At 37.1% G+C, this 17,082-nt stretch overlaps 2 protein-coding genes across 2 annotated transcripts; one reads left to right on the forward strand and one right to left on the reverse strand.

Annotated features, from left to right (window-relative positions):
- The first annotated feature begins 723 nt into the window (after nucleotides 1-723).
- LOC112044690 (uncharacterized) lies at nucleotides 724-7,569 on the forward strand. Its single transcript, XM_052886683.1, has 5 exons — nucleotides 724-735; nucleotides 1,323-1,546; nucleotides 6,333-6,449; nucleotides 7,022-7,089; nucleotides 7,490-7,569. Exons 1-5 carry the CDS (start codon nucleotides 724-726, stop codon nucleotides 7,567-7,569), a joined length of 501 nt encoding a protein of 166 aa, XP_052742643.1.
- A 470-nt stretch (nucleotides 7,570-8,039) lies between these two features.
- Nucleotides 8,040-15,061, reverse strand: LOC112044668 (uncharacterized). The gene is made up of 4 exons (XM_024080587.2): nucleotides 14,880-15,061; nucleotides 10,882-11,375; nucleotides 9,023-9,133; nucleotides 8,040-8,232 (listed from the first exon to the last, which is right to left on the reverse strand). The coding sequence occupies exons 1-4, from the start codon at nucleotides 14,982-14,984 to the stop codon at nucleotides 8,052-8,054; spliced, it is 891 nt and encodes a 296-aa protein (XP_023936355.2). The 5' UTR covers nucleotides 14,985-15,061; the 3' UTR covers nucleotides 8,040-8,051.
- Between the last annotated feature and the right edge of the window lie 2,021 nt (nucleotides 15,062-17,082).

The following is a 17,082-nucleotide window of genomic DNA, read 5'->3' on the forward strand; positions in this document are numbered from 1 at the left end:
GAATGTATCCCCCGCGAATAATGAGCTTTTACTGTAGTTATTTTAACGGTAAAGCTGAACACCGCGCTTCCTTGTAAAGAATATGCGCGTAAATGGAACATATGTGGCTACAGCTACGTATAGGATGCCACGTAAGCACCCAGTCACCTATGTAGGTTTGCGGGTGTGTTTTCTAATTAACGTGCATCCATTCCACTAACGCCTTCCGCCGCAAGTGCACTCAACTCTAGTGATGTGTTTTCATTGCTACACCAACATACAATATACACTGGATTATATGTATATGATGTCTTGCAAATATTACTGCAAAGGAACACCTAAAAAAATGTACTACTACTATTTATATATTTGAAATTTTAGCTCTGTTACCTTTTTGTGGGCTGTCCTAATTACAAAGGATATTGACAAAGATATTTTTTAATAAATTGCGAACAGCAAAATCATCTACAGAACTACCCTAATTGATAACTGAACTAACTGGGTCCTAACTGAAAATCAGTGCTGCATACTTTTTTTTGGATAGGAAGTATGTAGCAAAATGCTGAGTTAGGGCCTTTTTCTAGGTTATGCCACATATTGCAGGGCGTTCTTCTTTTTTGCTCTAGCTATATATTTCAAATTTATTATTGTAATGTGTGGCACTGCCTAAAAATAAAGATATTTCTTTCTTTTCTTTCTTTCTATAATAGTTTACATTATTAAAAGGTTGTTGGTTTACATAGGATGTTGAACTGTGTACGTGGCGGCACCTGAACTGGATCCTAACTAAAAATCAGTGCTGCATACTTTTTTTTGTGTAGTAACCTTTTTGTAGGTTATGCCACATATTGTAGGGCGTCCTCTATTATTTATTTATTATTTTATTTTTATTCTAGCTATAAACTTTATATTTAGAATCTAATATTGTAATATGTGGCACTATCTAAAAATAAAGATACTTCTTTCTTTTCTTTTCTTTTCTTTTCTTTTCTTTCCCTTTAGACCGTAAAACAGTAACACTGCTTTTTAGAGTTACGAGGACCTAAGAATCATTTATAAATTATGTACAAAAATCATGTTTATTTCTGGCGCCTTACGTTAGGCGTCCACATATCCACATCGTACGAATCCGACGCATCGCATCAAACGGATTGTAGTATTATTTTAAAGAAAGCCATACAAGTGCGTCTACCGATCCGTATCGTACGGATCGCACCAATCTACCGTAAAATCTAAAATCCATTTGATACGTATGATGCAGTTCTGTGGACGCCTAACATTAGTCCGTCAATTATTTTTATACAAAAAGCTATTGCTTAACACAGTTGCTTATCAACTTTCAGCTCAACATTGGCGTAGGAACACCAACTCCAATCAAGACCATCAACGTCAACTGGGCGTTCCAGCTCAACTTCCAGCTGCCGTGGAACAGATCTCAAATACCAGTTGACATCTTCGGAGTTAACAGCGGATACGTTGGAACTGCGAGAAGAGACACTTCTGAACAGTATACCAGCGATGCAAGACTGTACCATTTCTATAAATACGTGGAAGATATGTTGACCAGGTATTCATATTCGTTATCTACAAAAAACTGAGTTCTTAAAAAAAATTACAACCTAATAGCTGAGAACCATGACAGCTGATTTTGGTCATCAATAAATATTTTGCTTGATATGCCTATTAAATTAGCCCAGTGGAGGTTATCCACTGGATTCGAACCCACACGTTCAAATCCGGTCCGGGGCATGCACCTCCAATTTTTCAGTTGTGTGCATTTTAAGAAATTAAATATCATATTGTGTCTCGTGAAGGAAAAACATCGTGAAGAAACCAGCATATCACAGAAATTTCTTAATTCTCTGCATGTGTGAAGTCTGCCTATTTGGGCCAGCGTGGTGGACTATTATTGGACTAACTCCTCTCATTCTGAGAGGAAACTCGAGCTCAGCAGTGCGGTGATAATGATGATTCGTGAAAATATACTGTTACATTGTCATTCCTATTTGCTTCTTTCTATCAGTCTTTAAAATATACAGTCTATAAAATATATTTCCCGGGCGCGTAATTCATTAATTCCTTAATGTTTCAAATATTATTATTTGCTTATTTAAAACACAACTAACACAGTTCCTTACCCATAAAGTAGTAAAAATAATACTGTTCAACATTTTGTCGTTCCTATTCGCTTCTTTCTTTCTATACAGTCTTTAAAATATATTTCCCGGACGCATAATTGGTTCAAACCTTAATATTACGAGTATTATGAATTAGCTGTAGAAATATTATTATTTGCTTATTTAAAACATAACTAACACAGTTTCTTACCAGTAAAGCACTAATAATACTGTTAAACATTTCATCGTTCCTATTTGTCACTTTCTTTATAATCGTGTCACTTAAGTAAACTTTAAAATTTTTTTATTTGCTTATTTAAAACAAAGTTCCTTACCCGTAAAATAGTAAAAATAATACTGTTAAACATTTTGTCGTTCCTATTCGCTACTTTCTTTCTATACAGTCTTTAAAATATATTTCCCGGGTGGATTATTGGTTCATACCCCAATGTTGCCTGAGTTAGCTTTAGAAATATTTTTATTTGCTTATTTAAAACAAAGCTCACAGTTCCTTACCCGTAAAGTAGTAAAAAGTAATACTGTTAAACATTTTGTCGTTCCTATTCGCTACTTTCTTTCTATACAGTCTTTAAAATATATTTCCCGGGCGCATAATTGGTTAGGTTATTTGGTTCGCGGCCCTAACGAGCGCTGGCCGCCCGCCAAACTTCCTATTGATTGTGCAACGGAAAGCAAAAGCGCTGCAGGAAAAAGGTGAACGATTCCAATGTTTTCAATGGTTGATTCCTTTTGTTTTCACTATTTTTGCGTAAAATTATCGAAGTGGGCGAACGATCGGTTATCGAACGTTGTAAACCTGGGGAGGTATTGTTGAGGTTTTTTTTTAATTTTTACATGGGATTTTAATTGAGTGAACTTTGGCAATTAATTAAAACAAATACGCTTTTTAATGGCTGGTGGGAGGCTTGGGCCGTGGCTAGTTACCAGCCTACCGGCAAAGAAGTACCGCCAAGGGATTTAACGTTCCGGTATGATGTCGTGTAGAAACCGAAAGGGGTGTGGATTTTCATCCTCCTCCTAACAAGTTAGCCCGCTTCCATCTTAGATTGCATCATCTATTACCACTGAGACTGTAGTCAAGATCTAACTTGTAAAGAATAAAAAAATAATAATAATATGAAATATTTTTGGGTGTTATGCCGACCATTGCATTATAGTAATTCATCTTCATAGCAAATTCTTCTTGCTAAGTGTATGAAAACAATATAGGTAGCTGGGTACATGTTTCAAATTGTAATGGAATTGTTTTTTATTATTCTTTACAATTTAGCCCTTGACTACAATCTCACCTGATGGTAAGTGATGATGCAGTCTAAGATGGAAGCGGGCTAACTTGTTAGGCGTAGGATGAAAATAAACACTCCTTTCGGTTTCTATACGACATCGTACCGGAACGCTAAATCGCTTGGCGGTACGTCTTTGCTGGTAATAATGCGAGGTCAATCCAGCGCTGGAAGAACAACTTTACCTATCGCTGTTTTGATTGTCCATCGCCATTTCCACCATTTGAAAAGATAGAAGTTCCTGTACATTATAAATCGAGCAAGAAATCAGCATAACATCGAAAATAAATTAAATGTGACAGATAATCTCTATACAACACAAGGGACTAATCCAGTGGTTTGTGCACTAATATTCATTAATATTCGACTATATTTAAAAAATACAAGTTAAGTTAGTAGAAATCACTTCCGAAAATAATTCCTTCAATCAATAAGTAAAGACAATGCAAAGGTACGCAATACCTACGCAATAGAAGAAGTGGGTACAACTCAAAGTCCACTGTGGGCAGGGATCGACCCAAAGACTTTCGGTTTTATGTTCATCTCTGTAACTGTTGAACTATGCCTTTCCAAATGTTAAATCGCCGTAACACGTCAATTAACCTGAAAACAAGGGTCTGCGTGGTTATTCTCTAAGGCAAAATTATATTCACATCGGTTGTAACATAGGATGTTCATTTCCGCCCAAACTGCGTAGACGTCTGGTATTACTGAGATCCTCAATTAGATCCCATAATAACCCCCGCTCATTATTATAGTGCACGTGCCCGAAAGATTAATTATGTCACGCTATAACAATATACCGTACACCCCATTTTCCTTATCCGGAAATTGTTTTTCTTGTCTGTCTAGGGAACAATCATGGTGATGTGGTATGTAATGTCTACTTTCATTTATCATAATACATAAATCATGAATTACCAAAGTTAAGGTCATCGTTATTCGTCCACATTCACAGTTTTACTTAGGCCTTTTTCCATTTACCCAGTCTTCATTCTTGAGCTGCCTGCATCCAACTCCTTGCAATCCGCTCGATGTCATCGGACTTCATCATCATCATTATCAACCCATATTCGGCTCACTGCCGAGCCCGAATCTCCTCTCAGAATGAGAGGGGTTAGCCCAATTGTCCACCACGCTGGCCCAATGCGGATTGGCAGACTTCAGTCACGCCAAGAATTAAGAAAATTCTCTGGTATGCAGATTTTCTAACGATGTTTTTCCTTCACCATTTGAAACGGAAAGACTGAGCGGGTGTGAAATCGTATGTGCGATTCACTTTTGAGTTTTGGTTGTGGTTAATTGCTGGAAGCGCCATTTTTGGTGAATGTTTAATAATTTCCATGCGGTGATATTATTTTGATGAATGGCCAATAAAATGAATATTGCGCATGCTAATGTACTCGTGCAAGTTTCATCGAAGTGAGTAAACAGCAATAAATTACTAAAATGACAAATGACATTCGGAAAATGGAAATTGACGAAAGTAATTTATTTGGAAATTGCTTCCTATATCTACAATAACGGACTGTCAAAAAGTTATAAATTATATTTTTCATTTTATTATGGCATAATGTTTGTTTAAATGGAGTTGTGCTATGTGTGGGTAACTGTTATAAAAAAATCATCAATTACATTTTCAGTAATTAAGAAATTACTACAATAGGGTAAAAGCAAACGCAGTGACGATCTTAGGAGGAAGGGGAGAGAAACCGCCAAAATTCAAGGATTTGGTAATGAGGGGAGACTCATGCATCATAGAGCGAGCTGTAGCATAAGTTTTCCCCCCCTTTCCTTTCCATTGGCGAGCCCCATGCTAGAGCGAGTTCTAGCATGGGGCTCGCCTGTGGCACGCACAGGGTTTATAACTATACTACAGCCGTTCTTAGAGAGTTATCAACCCATATTCGCTCACTGCTGAGCTCGAGTCTCCTCTGAATGAGAGGGATTAGGCCAATAGTCCACCACGCTAGCCCAATGCAGATTGGCAGACTTCACACACGCAGATAATTAAGAAAATTCTCTGGCATGCAGGATTTCTCACCATGTTTTCCTTCACCGTTTGAGACACGTAATATTTAATTTGGAGTAGTTGGAGGTGCATGCCCCGGACCGGATTCAAACCCACACCCTCCGGAATCGGAGGCCGAGGTCATATCCACTATCACGGCTCTCTCAGCTTTTCTTGATGAGTACTATTTACCAACAAAGAAATTAGAAATGAATGTAGAAAACGCATGTCATTTCTAACTAATAACTTATTTATTTTAAATGATGTATGGTTTGTTTATAAAATGTTATATAAAATATATTAACCGTATCTAATTGTTCTAAGCTAATCAAATTTATTTTCATTAATTTAAGAACAACTTAATTATAATTATTATTAGGTGTGAAATGACTAGTGATTTATGCCCTCATTCTAAATTTGTCTGTTGGTAAACAGTACTCATCAAGAAAGGCTGTAGTACAGAGTAGGCACTACATGAACAGATTTTATAAAAAATCCTTTTCAAATGTATAGATTTGTAATGTAAGTCAGCGTAGGATGAATAGCAGAAATTTTTTGCATCTGTGAAGTGGACGCTGCCATTGCATATCTACTAAAATATAAGAAAGAAAGAAAATATGTTTATTCATTTTTAGTATCACAAACAGTACATCCTATCTTAGATATTATACGACTGTCTGTGGCACCAAACAGAAAAGGTTTACAGCTCAGCATTAGCCGTTCATCGCAAAAAAACAAAGCCTGGAGTTGATTTTCAGCTGAGGCCCGGGTGACGTCACAGCCAGTTATAATTACAAAACAAAATACTAAATACTTACAAATTAACATATAGATAATATAATTATATAGAATACCGTTTCAACTCAAAACCCTTTTAACTTAATGTAATGTATATTATATAAGAATCTTATTTTCCTACAGTTTTGGATACAACGGAACGTCGTGTGTGCTACGAACGCTGTGTCAGCTCGGCGCTGAGCCTCTCCATGCCACCAGTGACGAGGACTTGCTGCACGAAATAGCCACTTACACACTTAAGTAAGTAAAGATAAATAATTAAATCATCATCATCATCAATCCAAATTCGTCTCACTTTTGAGCACGAATATCCTCTCAGAATGAGAGGGGTTAAGCCAACAGTCCACCACGCTGGCCCAATGCGGATTGGCAGACTTCACTGAATAGATTAATTTTAAATTTTTCTTTTTATTTTTTTTTAAATTCGGTATCTTTTGACCGCCTTCGTGGCGCAGTGGTATGCGCGGTAGATTTACAAGACGGAGGTCCTGGGTTCGATCCCCGGCTGGGCCGATTGAAGATTTCTAAATTGGTCCAGGTCTGGCTGGTGGGAGGTTTCGGCAGTGGCTAGTTACCACTCTGCCGACAAAGATGTACCGCCAAGAGATATAGCGTTCCTGTATGATGTCGCGTAGAAACCGAAAGGGGTGTGAATTTTCATCCACCTCCTAACAAGTTAGTCCGCTTCCATCTTATATTGCATCATCACTTAACATTAGGTGAGATTGTAGTCAAGGGCTAACTTGTAAATAATAATAAATAAAATCTTTTATCAGAATAGATATTAAAATGTTTTAATTTATTTTTTTCAGTCCACTTAACGATATCTCAGAGGAGAGCAAGGAAGAATCATCCCCATACATCCACGCGTACGAAGAGGGTAGAAAATGTAAAGACTGTATCGTTTCATACAATGATTGCCATATATCTCTGATTGATTTATTTACTAGTCTGCACTAATAAAATTATTATAAACATTCTAAAACTATATTCTGTTATCTGACTCTTTGGATCCTTGCAGTGTCGAACATTATAATAGTCATTTGGTTCATAATTTTGTCAGCCGGCCTTGTTTAATACATAGACAAAGTTTAATCAATATGGTCACAAATGAATAGTTTGTTGGGATCAAGGCTCCAAGGACCATTACCCCAATACTCTATGCCCACTAAAGGACATTAAAAACAGGTTTATGATACCTCCTCTCCTACAATAAAAATGGGCCATGATCGGATGGGATCAATTTTTAAACCTAAACCACCTTCGCCGTTCTTCCACAGGACTGCTAGGCATTGCAGAGATCTGCACCGCTACATCGTCAATATTCCTCGAACACGTGCTCGAACCTCCTCCTTTTTGAAGTCGGTTAAAAATATAGAAAACCAGTATAATTCTACAAGGATGAAAGGAAATGGTCCAAAATTGTATGGAGCACAGGATCAGTCGTTGTACCCTGGCGGAAATAAAAATTTTTTTTTTACCTATTTTTGATTATACAAATCTACGAATTTACTTTAATTCATTCAAAATAATACATTCATTCTCTCCCAAGAAATGTAACACTAATAACGGATTATTGATGACGTTTTCAATGCAGTAGTCGATTTGACGTTTGCTCTCAATTGTCATGTCACGCTTTAAGGGCGCCATCTTGATATAACTCAAAAATTTGGGTTATAATTTTATTTCTTTTTATTTTGTTAGATTTATTCACATACTTAGATTTTAATAAAATCTTTGTATTTTTTAAATTTTAATGATACGGTGTACAAGAATGGACCTAAATTGGACCATCTCCTTTGTAAAATAAAATGAAACAACTCCTGTCAATGTTTATTGAAATTAGATCAGTCCAAACTTATGGAGCGTGTCGATTCCAATCCCGGTGAATGTGTCGAGTATAGAGGACTCGCAGTCGGGAAACATCGACTCGCAGTCCGCGCCAACCTCTCTGCCCAGTCTCTCCGCTGCGTGGAATTCGTTGTCTGAATGATGGGAGAGAGAATCCTTGGTGGTCGATGGTCTGAAAATTATACAACTATAGCACATCACTCGTAATTGCTAGTCCAGAAAGGGCGAGTTCGCCGCGATTCTCTCGCGCGTATTACACGCGACCGTTGCGTCCACAAGGTTGGACCGTTGCGACCAACGCGCGAGCATTTGGTGAGGAATTCAGTACGAAACATTGAGTTGAACGTGCACTCGCTCTAGAGTTCGCGCTTTAACAGGACACAACAAGGCGTTCCTAGTATCTCGATTCGCGTGTCGAGAGTCTGGCGTAATGCACGCTATTTACGCGCGCATTTTGAATTCGTTCGATGCTTGTATTGATGTCTGGTACTTCGAAAACGCGCGTATGAATTCGCGCGATACGATTCGCGACGAATTCGCCACTTCTGGACAAGGACTAACGTTTCCCAACCCGCGTGTTCTCAGCAGTTGATCACAACGTCGATAAGCAAACGGATGCACTCGTGGTCGAGTGCGATAATAACGTAATTATTGTAACAACCCCTGTTCTTTTATTTGCATAACAATAGGTTTTAATAAAGTATATGAATAGACAATGTGTTTAAATAGTAGTTCCTATACAACAACTTTTTCAGTTAAAGTCTAATTACCGTTGGTTGGTTGGCTGAGATGAGCGTGTTCAAGCAAACAAACTCTTCAGCTTTATAATATTAGTATAGATGCTAGACATAGATTTGATATAAAAAATTCTAAAGCTTCAAACTGCAATCTCCACTAGCTATACATTACGAACCACCGTCGTTATAAATCTTTTATAGCCTACAAGTAGCCAAGACACTTACGTGAATAAAATATGGCCAATTTCTCCAAGCAACCCGTTCTGGTATGTGAAAGGTATCTCCGCCGCCTCGCAGATGGTTCGTAACAAGCAAGGTCTCCCTGAATAGCCGTACCTGGAGAATTTTTGAAATTATGTTCAATACATGTACTGTGAAATTTTCGGCAAGTTTTCTCTATTACAGCGTGGTTTAATATTCTCTTGTATGTATAAAAGATCGTCTAACTTATAAATTAACTATTCATCATTGAATAGAAGCCTGTTTTCTTGGTATAGTTGGTAGTTGGTTAGCCTACGTGACTTGTTCATGGATTGGAGTCCAGAGCCAGGCTATGAATTAACAACCCATATATGGCTCACTGTGGAGCACGAGTCTCCTCTCAGAATGAGAGGGATTAGGTTAATAGTTCACCACAATGGCCCAATGATTGGCAAACTTCACACACGTAGAGAATTTAAAACAATTTCAGGCTCATTAAATATCTGTAGGACTAATTCTGTAACGACGTTTTTATAACTCGCTAGTGCGAGTTTCGATTTCACCTCTACCTCTCTGTCTAATACGATACAATAGAATGAGAAAGATAGAGGTAAATTTGAAACACGCATTTGCGTGCTATACAAAAGAATAGTACCTACAGTTGCTATGAAATACTAAGCGTAAACATTTTAATCTGTCGTTGGGAAGTTGGTGGTGCTACATACCTACCCCCGTATCTCGGAGAGCACATTAAGCCCCCATTCCCACGAGCGTTTTTTAACGGGCGTTAAAAAAGCGTACAAGAAGTTAGGTCTTCTATTTCAAGGGTTTTATTTGAACGCTTTTTTAACGTCTAAAAAAGGTAAAAAAGCGCTCGTGCGAATGGGGGCTAAGCCCTCGGACCTAGTTATTATCACTAGCAAACTATCTGAATATATGGCCAATTTCTCCAATCAACCCATTCTGGTATGTGAAAGGTACCTCCGTCGCCTTGCAGATGGTTCGTAACAAGGTCTCCCTCAATAGCCGTACCTGAAGTTTTTGAAATAATGTTTAATACATGTGCGAGTATTGCAAAATTTTCGGCAAGTTGACTCTATTACAATGTGGTTTAATATTCTCTTGTATAAAGATCGTTTAACTTGAACGTTATTTCTCCACCATTGAATAGCAGTTACTGTGTGGAAGTTTATTATGTATAATTAATAATTGATTAATTTCTATTAACGTTTTTTATATCACTATTATATACTGTTCCAAGTAGACAAAAACCAGTGTTTAATAATAGTTCATAAGTCGTTGATCGAACTCTAGAAGTTCTCAGATTTGATTCCCACCTAAACCAATATGGTTTTGTTGCGAACGAAAAGTTCACATTCAGTCAGTTTTAAGTTTAGTGTAAACGCTCTCTTACAATGTGATTTATTATTCTCTTGTACCCCCAATTTTTCAACTAAAGCGTTGACAGAAATTTTCCAGCGTAGCATTTCTATAAACAACATAAAACTTCTGTTACGTTAAGCCAAACTCGAGTATCCATTTAACACTGTTTGTCATCTGATTCAGTCTCACAACTTTTGAACAATGTATATTCCCAAGTTAATATTTATACTTATGTATAAGTATAAATATTAACTTGGGAATAAGCTTTGCTGAAATCAACAAACTTGATCCGTGAATGCGAGGAATAAAATGAACTTTGGCTGAGTGAAATTTACTCAAGAAGTCCAACAAACTATTGAAAAAGTTAATTTTTCGTTCGTTCAAGCGATCTGAACGGTAACAAATCCGAAGAAATATTTAAAAAAATATGGCTACTAGCCATGGCTATAGCTAGACATGTGACTTTAGCTTTATTTATGTTCGATTGATATATCACATACCTTTCGATCATATGTTCAATAATTTTATAGAAGTCCCATCTGTTCATTCTTTGAGGCTCTGAATTTTCTTCCATTTGTTTTTTATCTAGTATCTCTTGTCGCCTTATTGCTTCTTCTAAAGGAATTTCTGTTTTAACATCTGATTCATCTAATTCATTAATTAAACCGCCTTCTGAATATATTAGTGATCTTTTTCTTCTATCATCAAAAGTGATGTCAACTAATGTATTATTATTGGAGTCAAATCTATCATCTATAGTACTATTGTCTGCATTAAAATCTCTTGAGATGTTAGCATCAATTTCATTGCCTTTTTCTTTGTCATCATTTGGTTCATCACCATCCATGTCCCTTGATACAGTGTTGGCAAAGCCGTAGATTCTGCTCGTGTATTCCGAACTGTTTGTTGGTAAGTCATATTGAAATTTAATAACAGTACCAACGGTGACGGAAGCTTCCTTCAAATCTACAGGTACACCCAAACCGATGATGAACTGAAATTAGATAAAATACCACTTTAAGGCAAGACCTTTTAAATAAAATAGATTTTTTTTCTGGCGAAATTAGAAAATGCAATTTTTTTCTTATTTCACCAGAGACCGAAACCATCCCAAGTTTGTTTTCCCATGGGATAATCTACTCTACTCTTAAATAATTCTTGTAGTAATTTTTGTCTACTAATATTTTTTAATCAACAATTTCATTATTTTTTTCAAGTAGAGAACAGTGGGATTCCAATTCTGCATAATAATAAATGTATTCAAGTCTTACTCAAAAGGGTAATATATTATTGGATACGAATATTACCACCTAAACGTTTTATTTTATATGGTACCGTTCGAATCTGAAATCGAAAAACGATGAAATCGAACGACTCCAATATCCTTGTTTTATTATTTAATACGATTGGTTCTTCCCGGGTCGTTTAGTTTTAGTGGTTATTAACCCTTATTGTAACTTGGCCTATTAATATTTGTCCGTTTAGTCAAGCAACGTTTCCCGAGAGTTGTAAAACTTTGATAGACTGATTTATGTTTTCTTTATCTTTGTTTTCTGACTTCATTTTTTCTGTTACATTTTACTTAGTGCGTATTTGTTTTTTTAAAAGATTATTAGCTTCTATTTCGTCGTTATCAACCCATATTCGGCTCACTGCTGAGCTCGAGTCTCCTCTTAGAATGAAAGGGGTTAGGCCAATAGTCCACCACGCTGGCCAAATGCGGATTGGTAGACTTCACATACGCAGAGAATTAAGAAAATTCTTTAGTATGCAGGTTTCCTCACGATGTTTTTTCTTCACCGTTTGAGACACGTGATATTTAATTTCTTAAAATGCACACAACTGAAAAGTTGGAGGTGCATCCCTCGGACCGGATCCGAACCCACACCCTCCGGAATCGGAGGCAAAGGTCATATCCACTGGGCTATCACGGCTACAGCTTCTATTTATTCTCTTATAAATAACACTGCACAGATATTATAGATATAGGAGATATGCATTCCTTTCCATTTACCCCAGATGTTATCGAATTTGAAATGCCTGTAATGTAACTTGTTCTGTTTAAGTTTTTTTTTAAGATTATTAGCTTTTATATATTGTCTTATAACATTGTGCAGTGTAAGCTATGAATTTCTTTCTATTACCCCAGATGAAAATGAGATGCGTGTAATTCATAATTTTAAAGTTACAACACAGTGCCTTGAAAATATTTCACGTTGAAATTTAGATTTCTATGGTAGAAATTTCTATGGTTTCCATTCAAGAAAAAGGACGGCAACAATTAATTTGAGATGCAAAGTTTTAAAGTCGATAAAGTAGCACAAATGAGCGGCGAGCTTAATTTTAATGATGTTTCTCACCCCACCAGCCCATTATTTTTCAATTACTCTAGAACTCTGCCAAATGGAATGGAATTTCCCGAAATAATAATTTTTCACCCTCATACTAATTATGTTATAGGAAAAATCCAACACTTAGACTGACGATTTCCTTACAATGTCTATAGTCTATAGTCTATGCTTTATAACTACAAGGTTCTGGGTTCTTTTTTAATTTTTTTAAACAGAAGTTTGCCCTTGACTGTGATATCACTTTATGGTAAATGAATACGTAGTTTAAAATAGTAGCATTAATTTATAGCTTTAAAGTACTATTCTACGGAACCCTATATTGCACGTGGCCCAACACGCAATTGGCCGATTTTTCAAGTTTTTATAGAAACATTGTACATGTTTAAATATTTATATTTTGCATGTAGAAAAATATAAAACGCATAGGCCGCCCCTATGATTTTCGATAGTTCCCCTCTATTTCTCCAGGGTCATCATCAGATTATTCTTATCATGGTACCACCCTCGCAGTACCTCCTTTCTAACAAAACAAGAATCATCAGAATTGGTCCATAAACGACAAAGTTATGCGTATAAAAAACACTATAAAAAAATATATTCGGTGGAATTGAGAAACCTCATCCTTTTTTGAAGTCGGCTTAAAAATTTATAAATAGTAGATAACATAGACTATCGATAAAATGTAAAATGTAACGGGGTTGAAAAAGGGTTGAAAATATATTTTGGAAATGGCGGATGTCACATAACGGTGATTTATAAGTCAGTTTTTTTTATTGCCCTATATATAAAATAAGGCTGATAATACTGCCCCACGAGCTTATATAAATTTTAAAATCATCGGGCATAAATAAAAAAATAATTCACCCGGCGTCGAGGCGTCAGAGCTAATTGCATTTTGAGTCGCGAACAAAAACATCGCTTCGTTAGGCCGGATCCAGTGGAGGCAAACATCATTTGCTTAAGTTAAAATCAGCAACGTTACGCAAATTTGGATCCGTTGAGACCGAAGATAACAAAACTGTAGACCGGATTTGTATTCGTAAACAATACTATTTCCGGATAAACTCAAAATGGACCCAATGTTACAGAAATGAAAAATATACCTAATTACAGAGGGCCTAGTAGCGGTTTGATACAGTTAATATCGCGTTAACGTAAACGCGAATTTGTAAGGAATTGAAACAGCGCCATCTAGTGGCAGTACTGCACAACTGTTTCAATTCCATATAAATTCGCGTTTATATGGAATTGAAACAGCAGCGACTTGATACCGCCCCAGCGTAGGATAGCGAGTAATTGCAGTTCGCGCGGGGCACATGATTGACATCCTCTACTACCCTTAGGTCGAAAAGTCTCAGCCCCGAAAGGGGCTGGAAGAACATGACCGGGGGAACAAGATCCTCCGCGCCTTACCCGGGCAAGGAGGCATAGCCTCGAGGCTCGTACCCCCACCTGGATTTTTGTCCGGGAGGAGATGACCTGCCTGTGCCTGAATTCGCGTTTACGTCAACGCGGTAGTAATAGTATGAAAATATTGAAAACTCCCTCTAGGCACACAGTTTGTTTCATGTAGGATGACGCGTGTGACAGTTCGTTTCACTCTTGAAAGTTTGCCGCGATTCACGATATAGTACGTATTATGTCATACAGTCGACTGTCACCGTACCCATGCTATCTGAAAAACACTTTAATATCGTATATATTTTACATTACAAGGGGGTAAAAGCTTACGCTGATTCTCATGGGCGAAATTGCTAGTGTTTTAAAAAGTAACTTTTTACTGTTATAGCATAAAGGTAAGCCTGACTGTATGATACATGTTGATTAATTGTTTAACCGATTTAGATGTACTTTGGTGCAGTTATAAATAGAACTTTGGAACAGAACTTGATGTACTACTTTATATTGCGAAAATATAAAAGCAGGGGTTAAATAGTGGTTGAAAGTTTGTATTCAAGATTATCATTTATCCAGTAATAATCCGAGGACACGAATTGACTATTAAAAAATATTATTCGAAATAAAAATCGCAGTTAGATAAAGCATTTATAAAGTGCACACAGGTATTAACAACCCTTAGATATTATGCAATCGTTTCTGCAATCTGTTAAACAAGCAAATCTCTTTGACCTATAAAAAAGTAATACCTGAGCTCTAGCCGGTCCACCATCAGGGTAAACCAGGTACCTCCTCTCTCGAACGTTCGCTTTGCAAGCTACGAGCAAATTCAAGCAAATTATCCTCAACAGCATTGCTACTGTGTACAGTCGATCCGATATTTTGTACTGGATTTTTCTTTTTTTTTCGTACCCTGCACCGTATCTACTGATGTGTGAAACTGTGTAAGATAAACTGTAGAATGTTTGCTTTCAGCATTCGGTGCGTCTAATGAACCGTTATGTTTTCCCAAAGATTTAGGCTGCGAACGTCGATGGACAAAAACCAAAGACTTCCTGTATATACGCTTGATTGAGCTATATCGCTAATCTTGATAAATTAACGTGTCATGGATCAGTGTATTTCACATTTACTCGTAGGATCATGTAGTGAAAATATCACATTATTAATCGAATCTTAGGGTAGCGGTACTTAATCTTATACCAAAAAGTATTTTTAAATAATTATGTAAATGCACTTAATGATAGATTGAATTAAAAGTCTGAAAATTAAATGATACGGACGAGAATAAGACAGAACAAAAATTAAAGCGGTAAGGGGGATCCAGACAGAGTACAGATTATAAGTAGGTAGGTACTCGTATTATACATACACAAAAAAAAACGACGAATTGAGAACTTCTTCCTTCTTTGAAGTCAGTTAAAAATTTTGTGCAATTCATAAGTATGTACGCAGCCATGCTAGCAACAGAACATATAGAAAGTTTTCTTTTCTGACATTCAGTTCTACTAATGACAGTTTTTTTTCTTCTCACGTATTGGTGAGCTTCTATTATTTTTACGGCCTCCGTGGCGCAGTGGTATGCGCGGTGGATTTACAAGACGGAGGTCCTGGGTTCGATCCCCGGCTGGGCCGATTGGGGTTTTCTTAATTGGTCCAGCTCTGGCTGGTGGGAGGCTTCGGCCGTGGCTAGTTACCACCCTACCGACAAAGACGTACCGCCAAACGATTTAGCGTTCCGGTACGATGTCATGTAGAAACCGAAAGGGGTGTGGATTTTCATCTTCCTCCTAACAAGTTAGTCCGCTTCCATCTTATACTGCATCATCACTTACCATCAAGTGTGATTGTAGTCCAGGGCTAACTTGTAAAGAATAAAAAAAAATTGAAAAAAAATAGGGTTAGGGTTATTACTTCCCACATAGGGAACAAATAAATAACGATTGCTTATCGTGCGGCTCAAATCCAATTTATTATTTTTTTATCACTACAATCATGCCTAAAAAATTATTTTGCTTGCCTTAAAGATGTAAATAAATAAAAATAAAATAAATCTAATCTTTTGTATATCAATGGTCGAAAGACGGTCGTGATCTGCGAACTAGTTAAGCGCTGTCGTGTTATCCCTTCATATTTTACACGGCAATACGTTTCTTTGCTTTCTCAATCAACTTCCCCGATCCCTTCCGGGTTACATCCTGTATTTTGTTTATCCATCCATTTTAAAGGCGCTTTTAATGGTACATCTATACTAATATTAGAAAGCTGAAGAGTTTGTTTGTTTGTTTGATTGAACGCGCTAATCTCAGGAACTACTGGTCCGATTTGAAAAATTCTTTCAGTCTTAGATAGCCTATTTGTCGAGGAAGGCTATAGGCTATATATTGTCCCCGTTTTGCTACGGGAACGGAAAACACGCGGATAAAACTGCGCGGCGTCAGCTAGTATTATTTAAACCGGAAAGCGCAGTGTTGGTCGACCTACCACTAGATGAACCGAAGAAATAAAGCGGGTTGCAGGCAGCCGCTGGATGCTGCGGCACGAGACCGTTTTGTTTGGAAGTCCATACAAGAGGCCTATGTCCAGCTGTGGACATCCATCTGCTGAAAATGATGATGATGATGATTATTTATAATAATCTTTCACTAAATGAATCCTTTACTGGTGAGTCATTTGCTTGGTCAATTATTATTATAATTATAGTCTACAAAAAGCTGTCCAATTGCTCGAATTATCGGATTTACTAACTAGAATTAACTATTATACACAACCGGCATACCGGGGAAACATGCCCCGGACCGGATTCGAACCCACACCCTCCGGAATCAGAGGCAGAGTTCATATCCACTGGGCTATCAGTCGCAGGGATTCGCTAGATGCAGGCGGCTCAGAATTGGCTAATTGAATTATAAAGACCAATATTTTTAGTATTCATATTAAAAATATTGGTCT

The sequence above is a fragment of the Bicyclus anynana genome, chromosome 17, assembly GCF_947172395.1.
Source record: "Bicyclus anynana chromosome 17, ilBicAnyn1.1, whole genome shotgun sequence".
NCBI classification, from domain to species: Eukaryota; Metazoa; Arthropoda; class Insecta; order Lepidoptera; family Nymphalidae; genus Bicyclus; species Bicyclus anynana.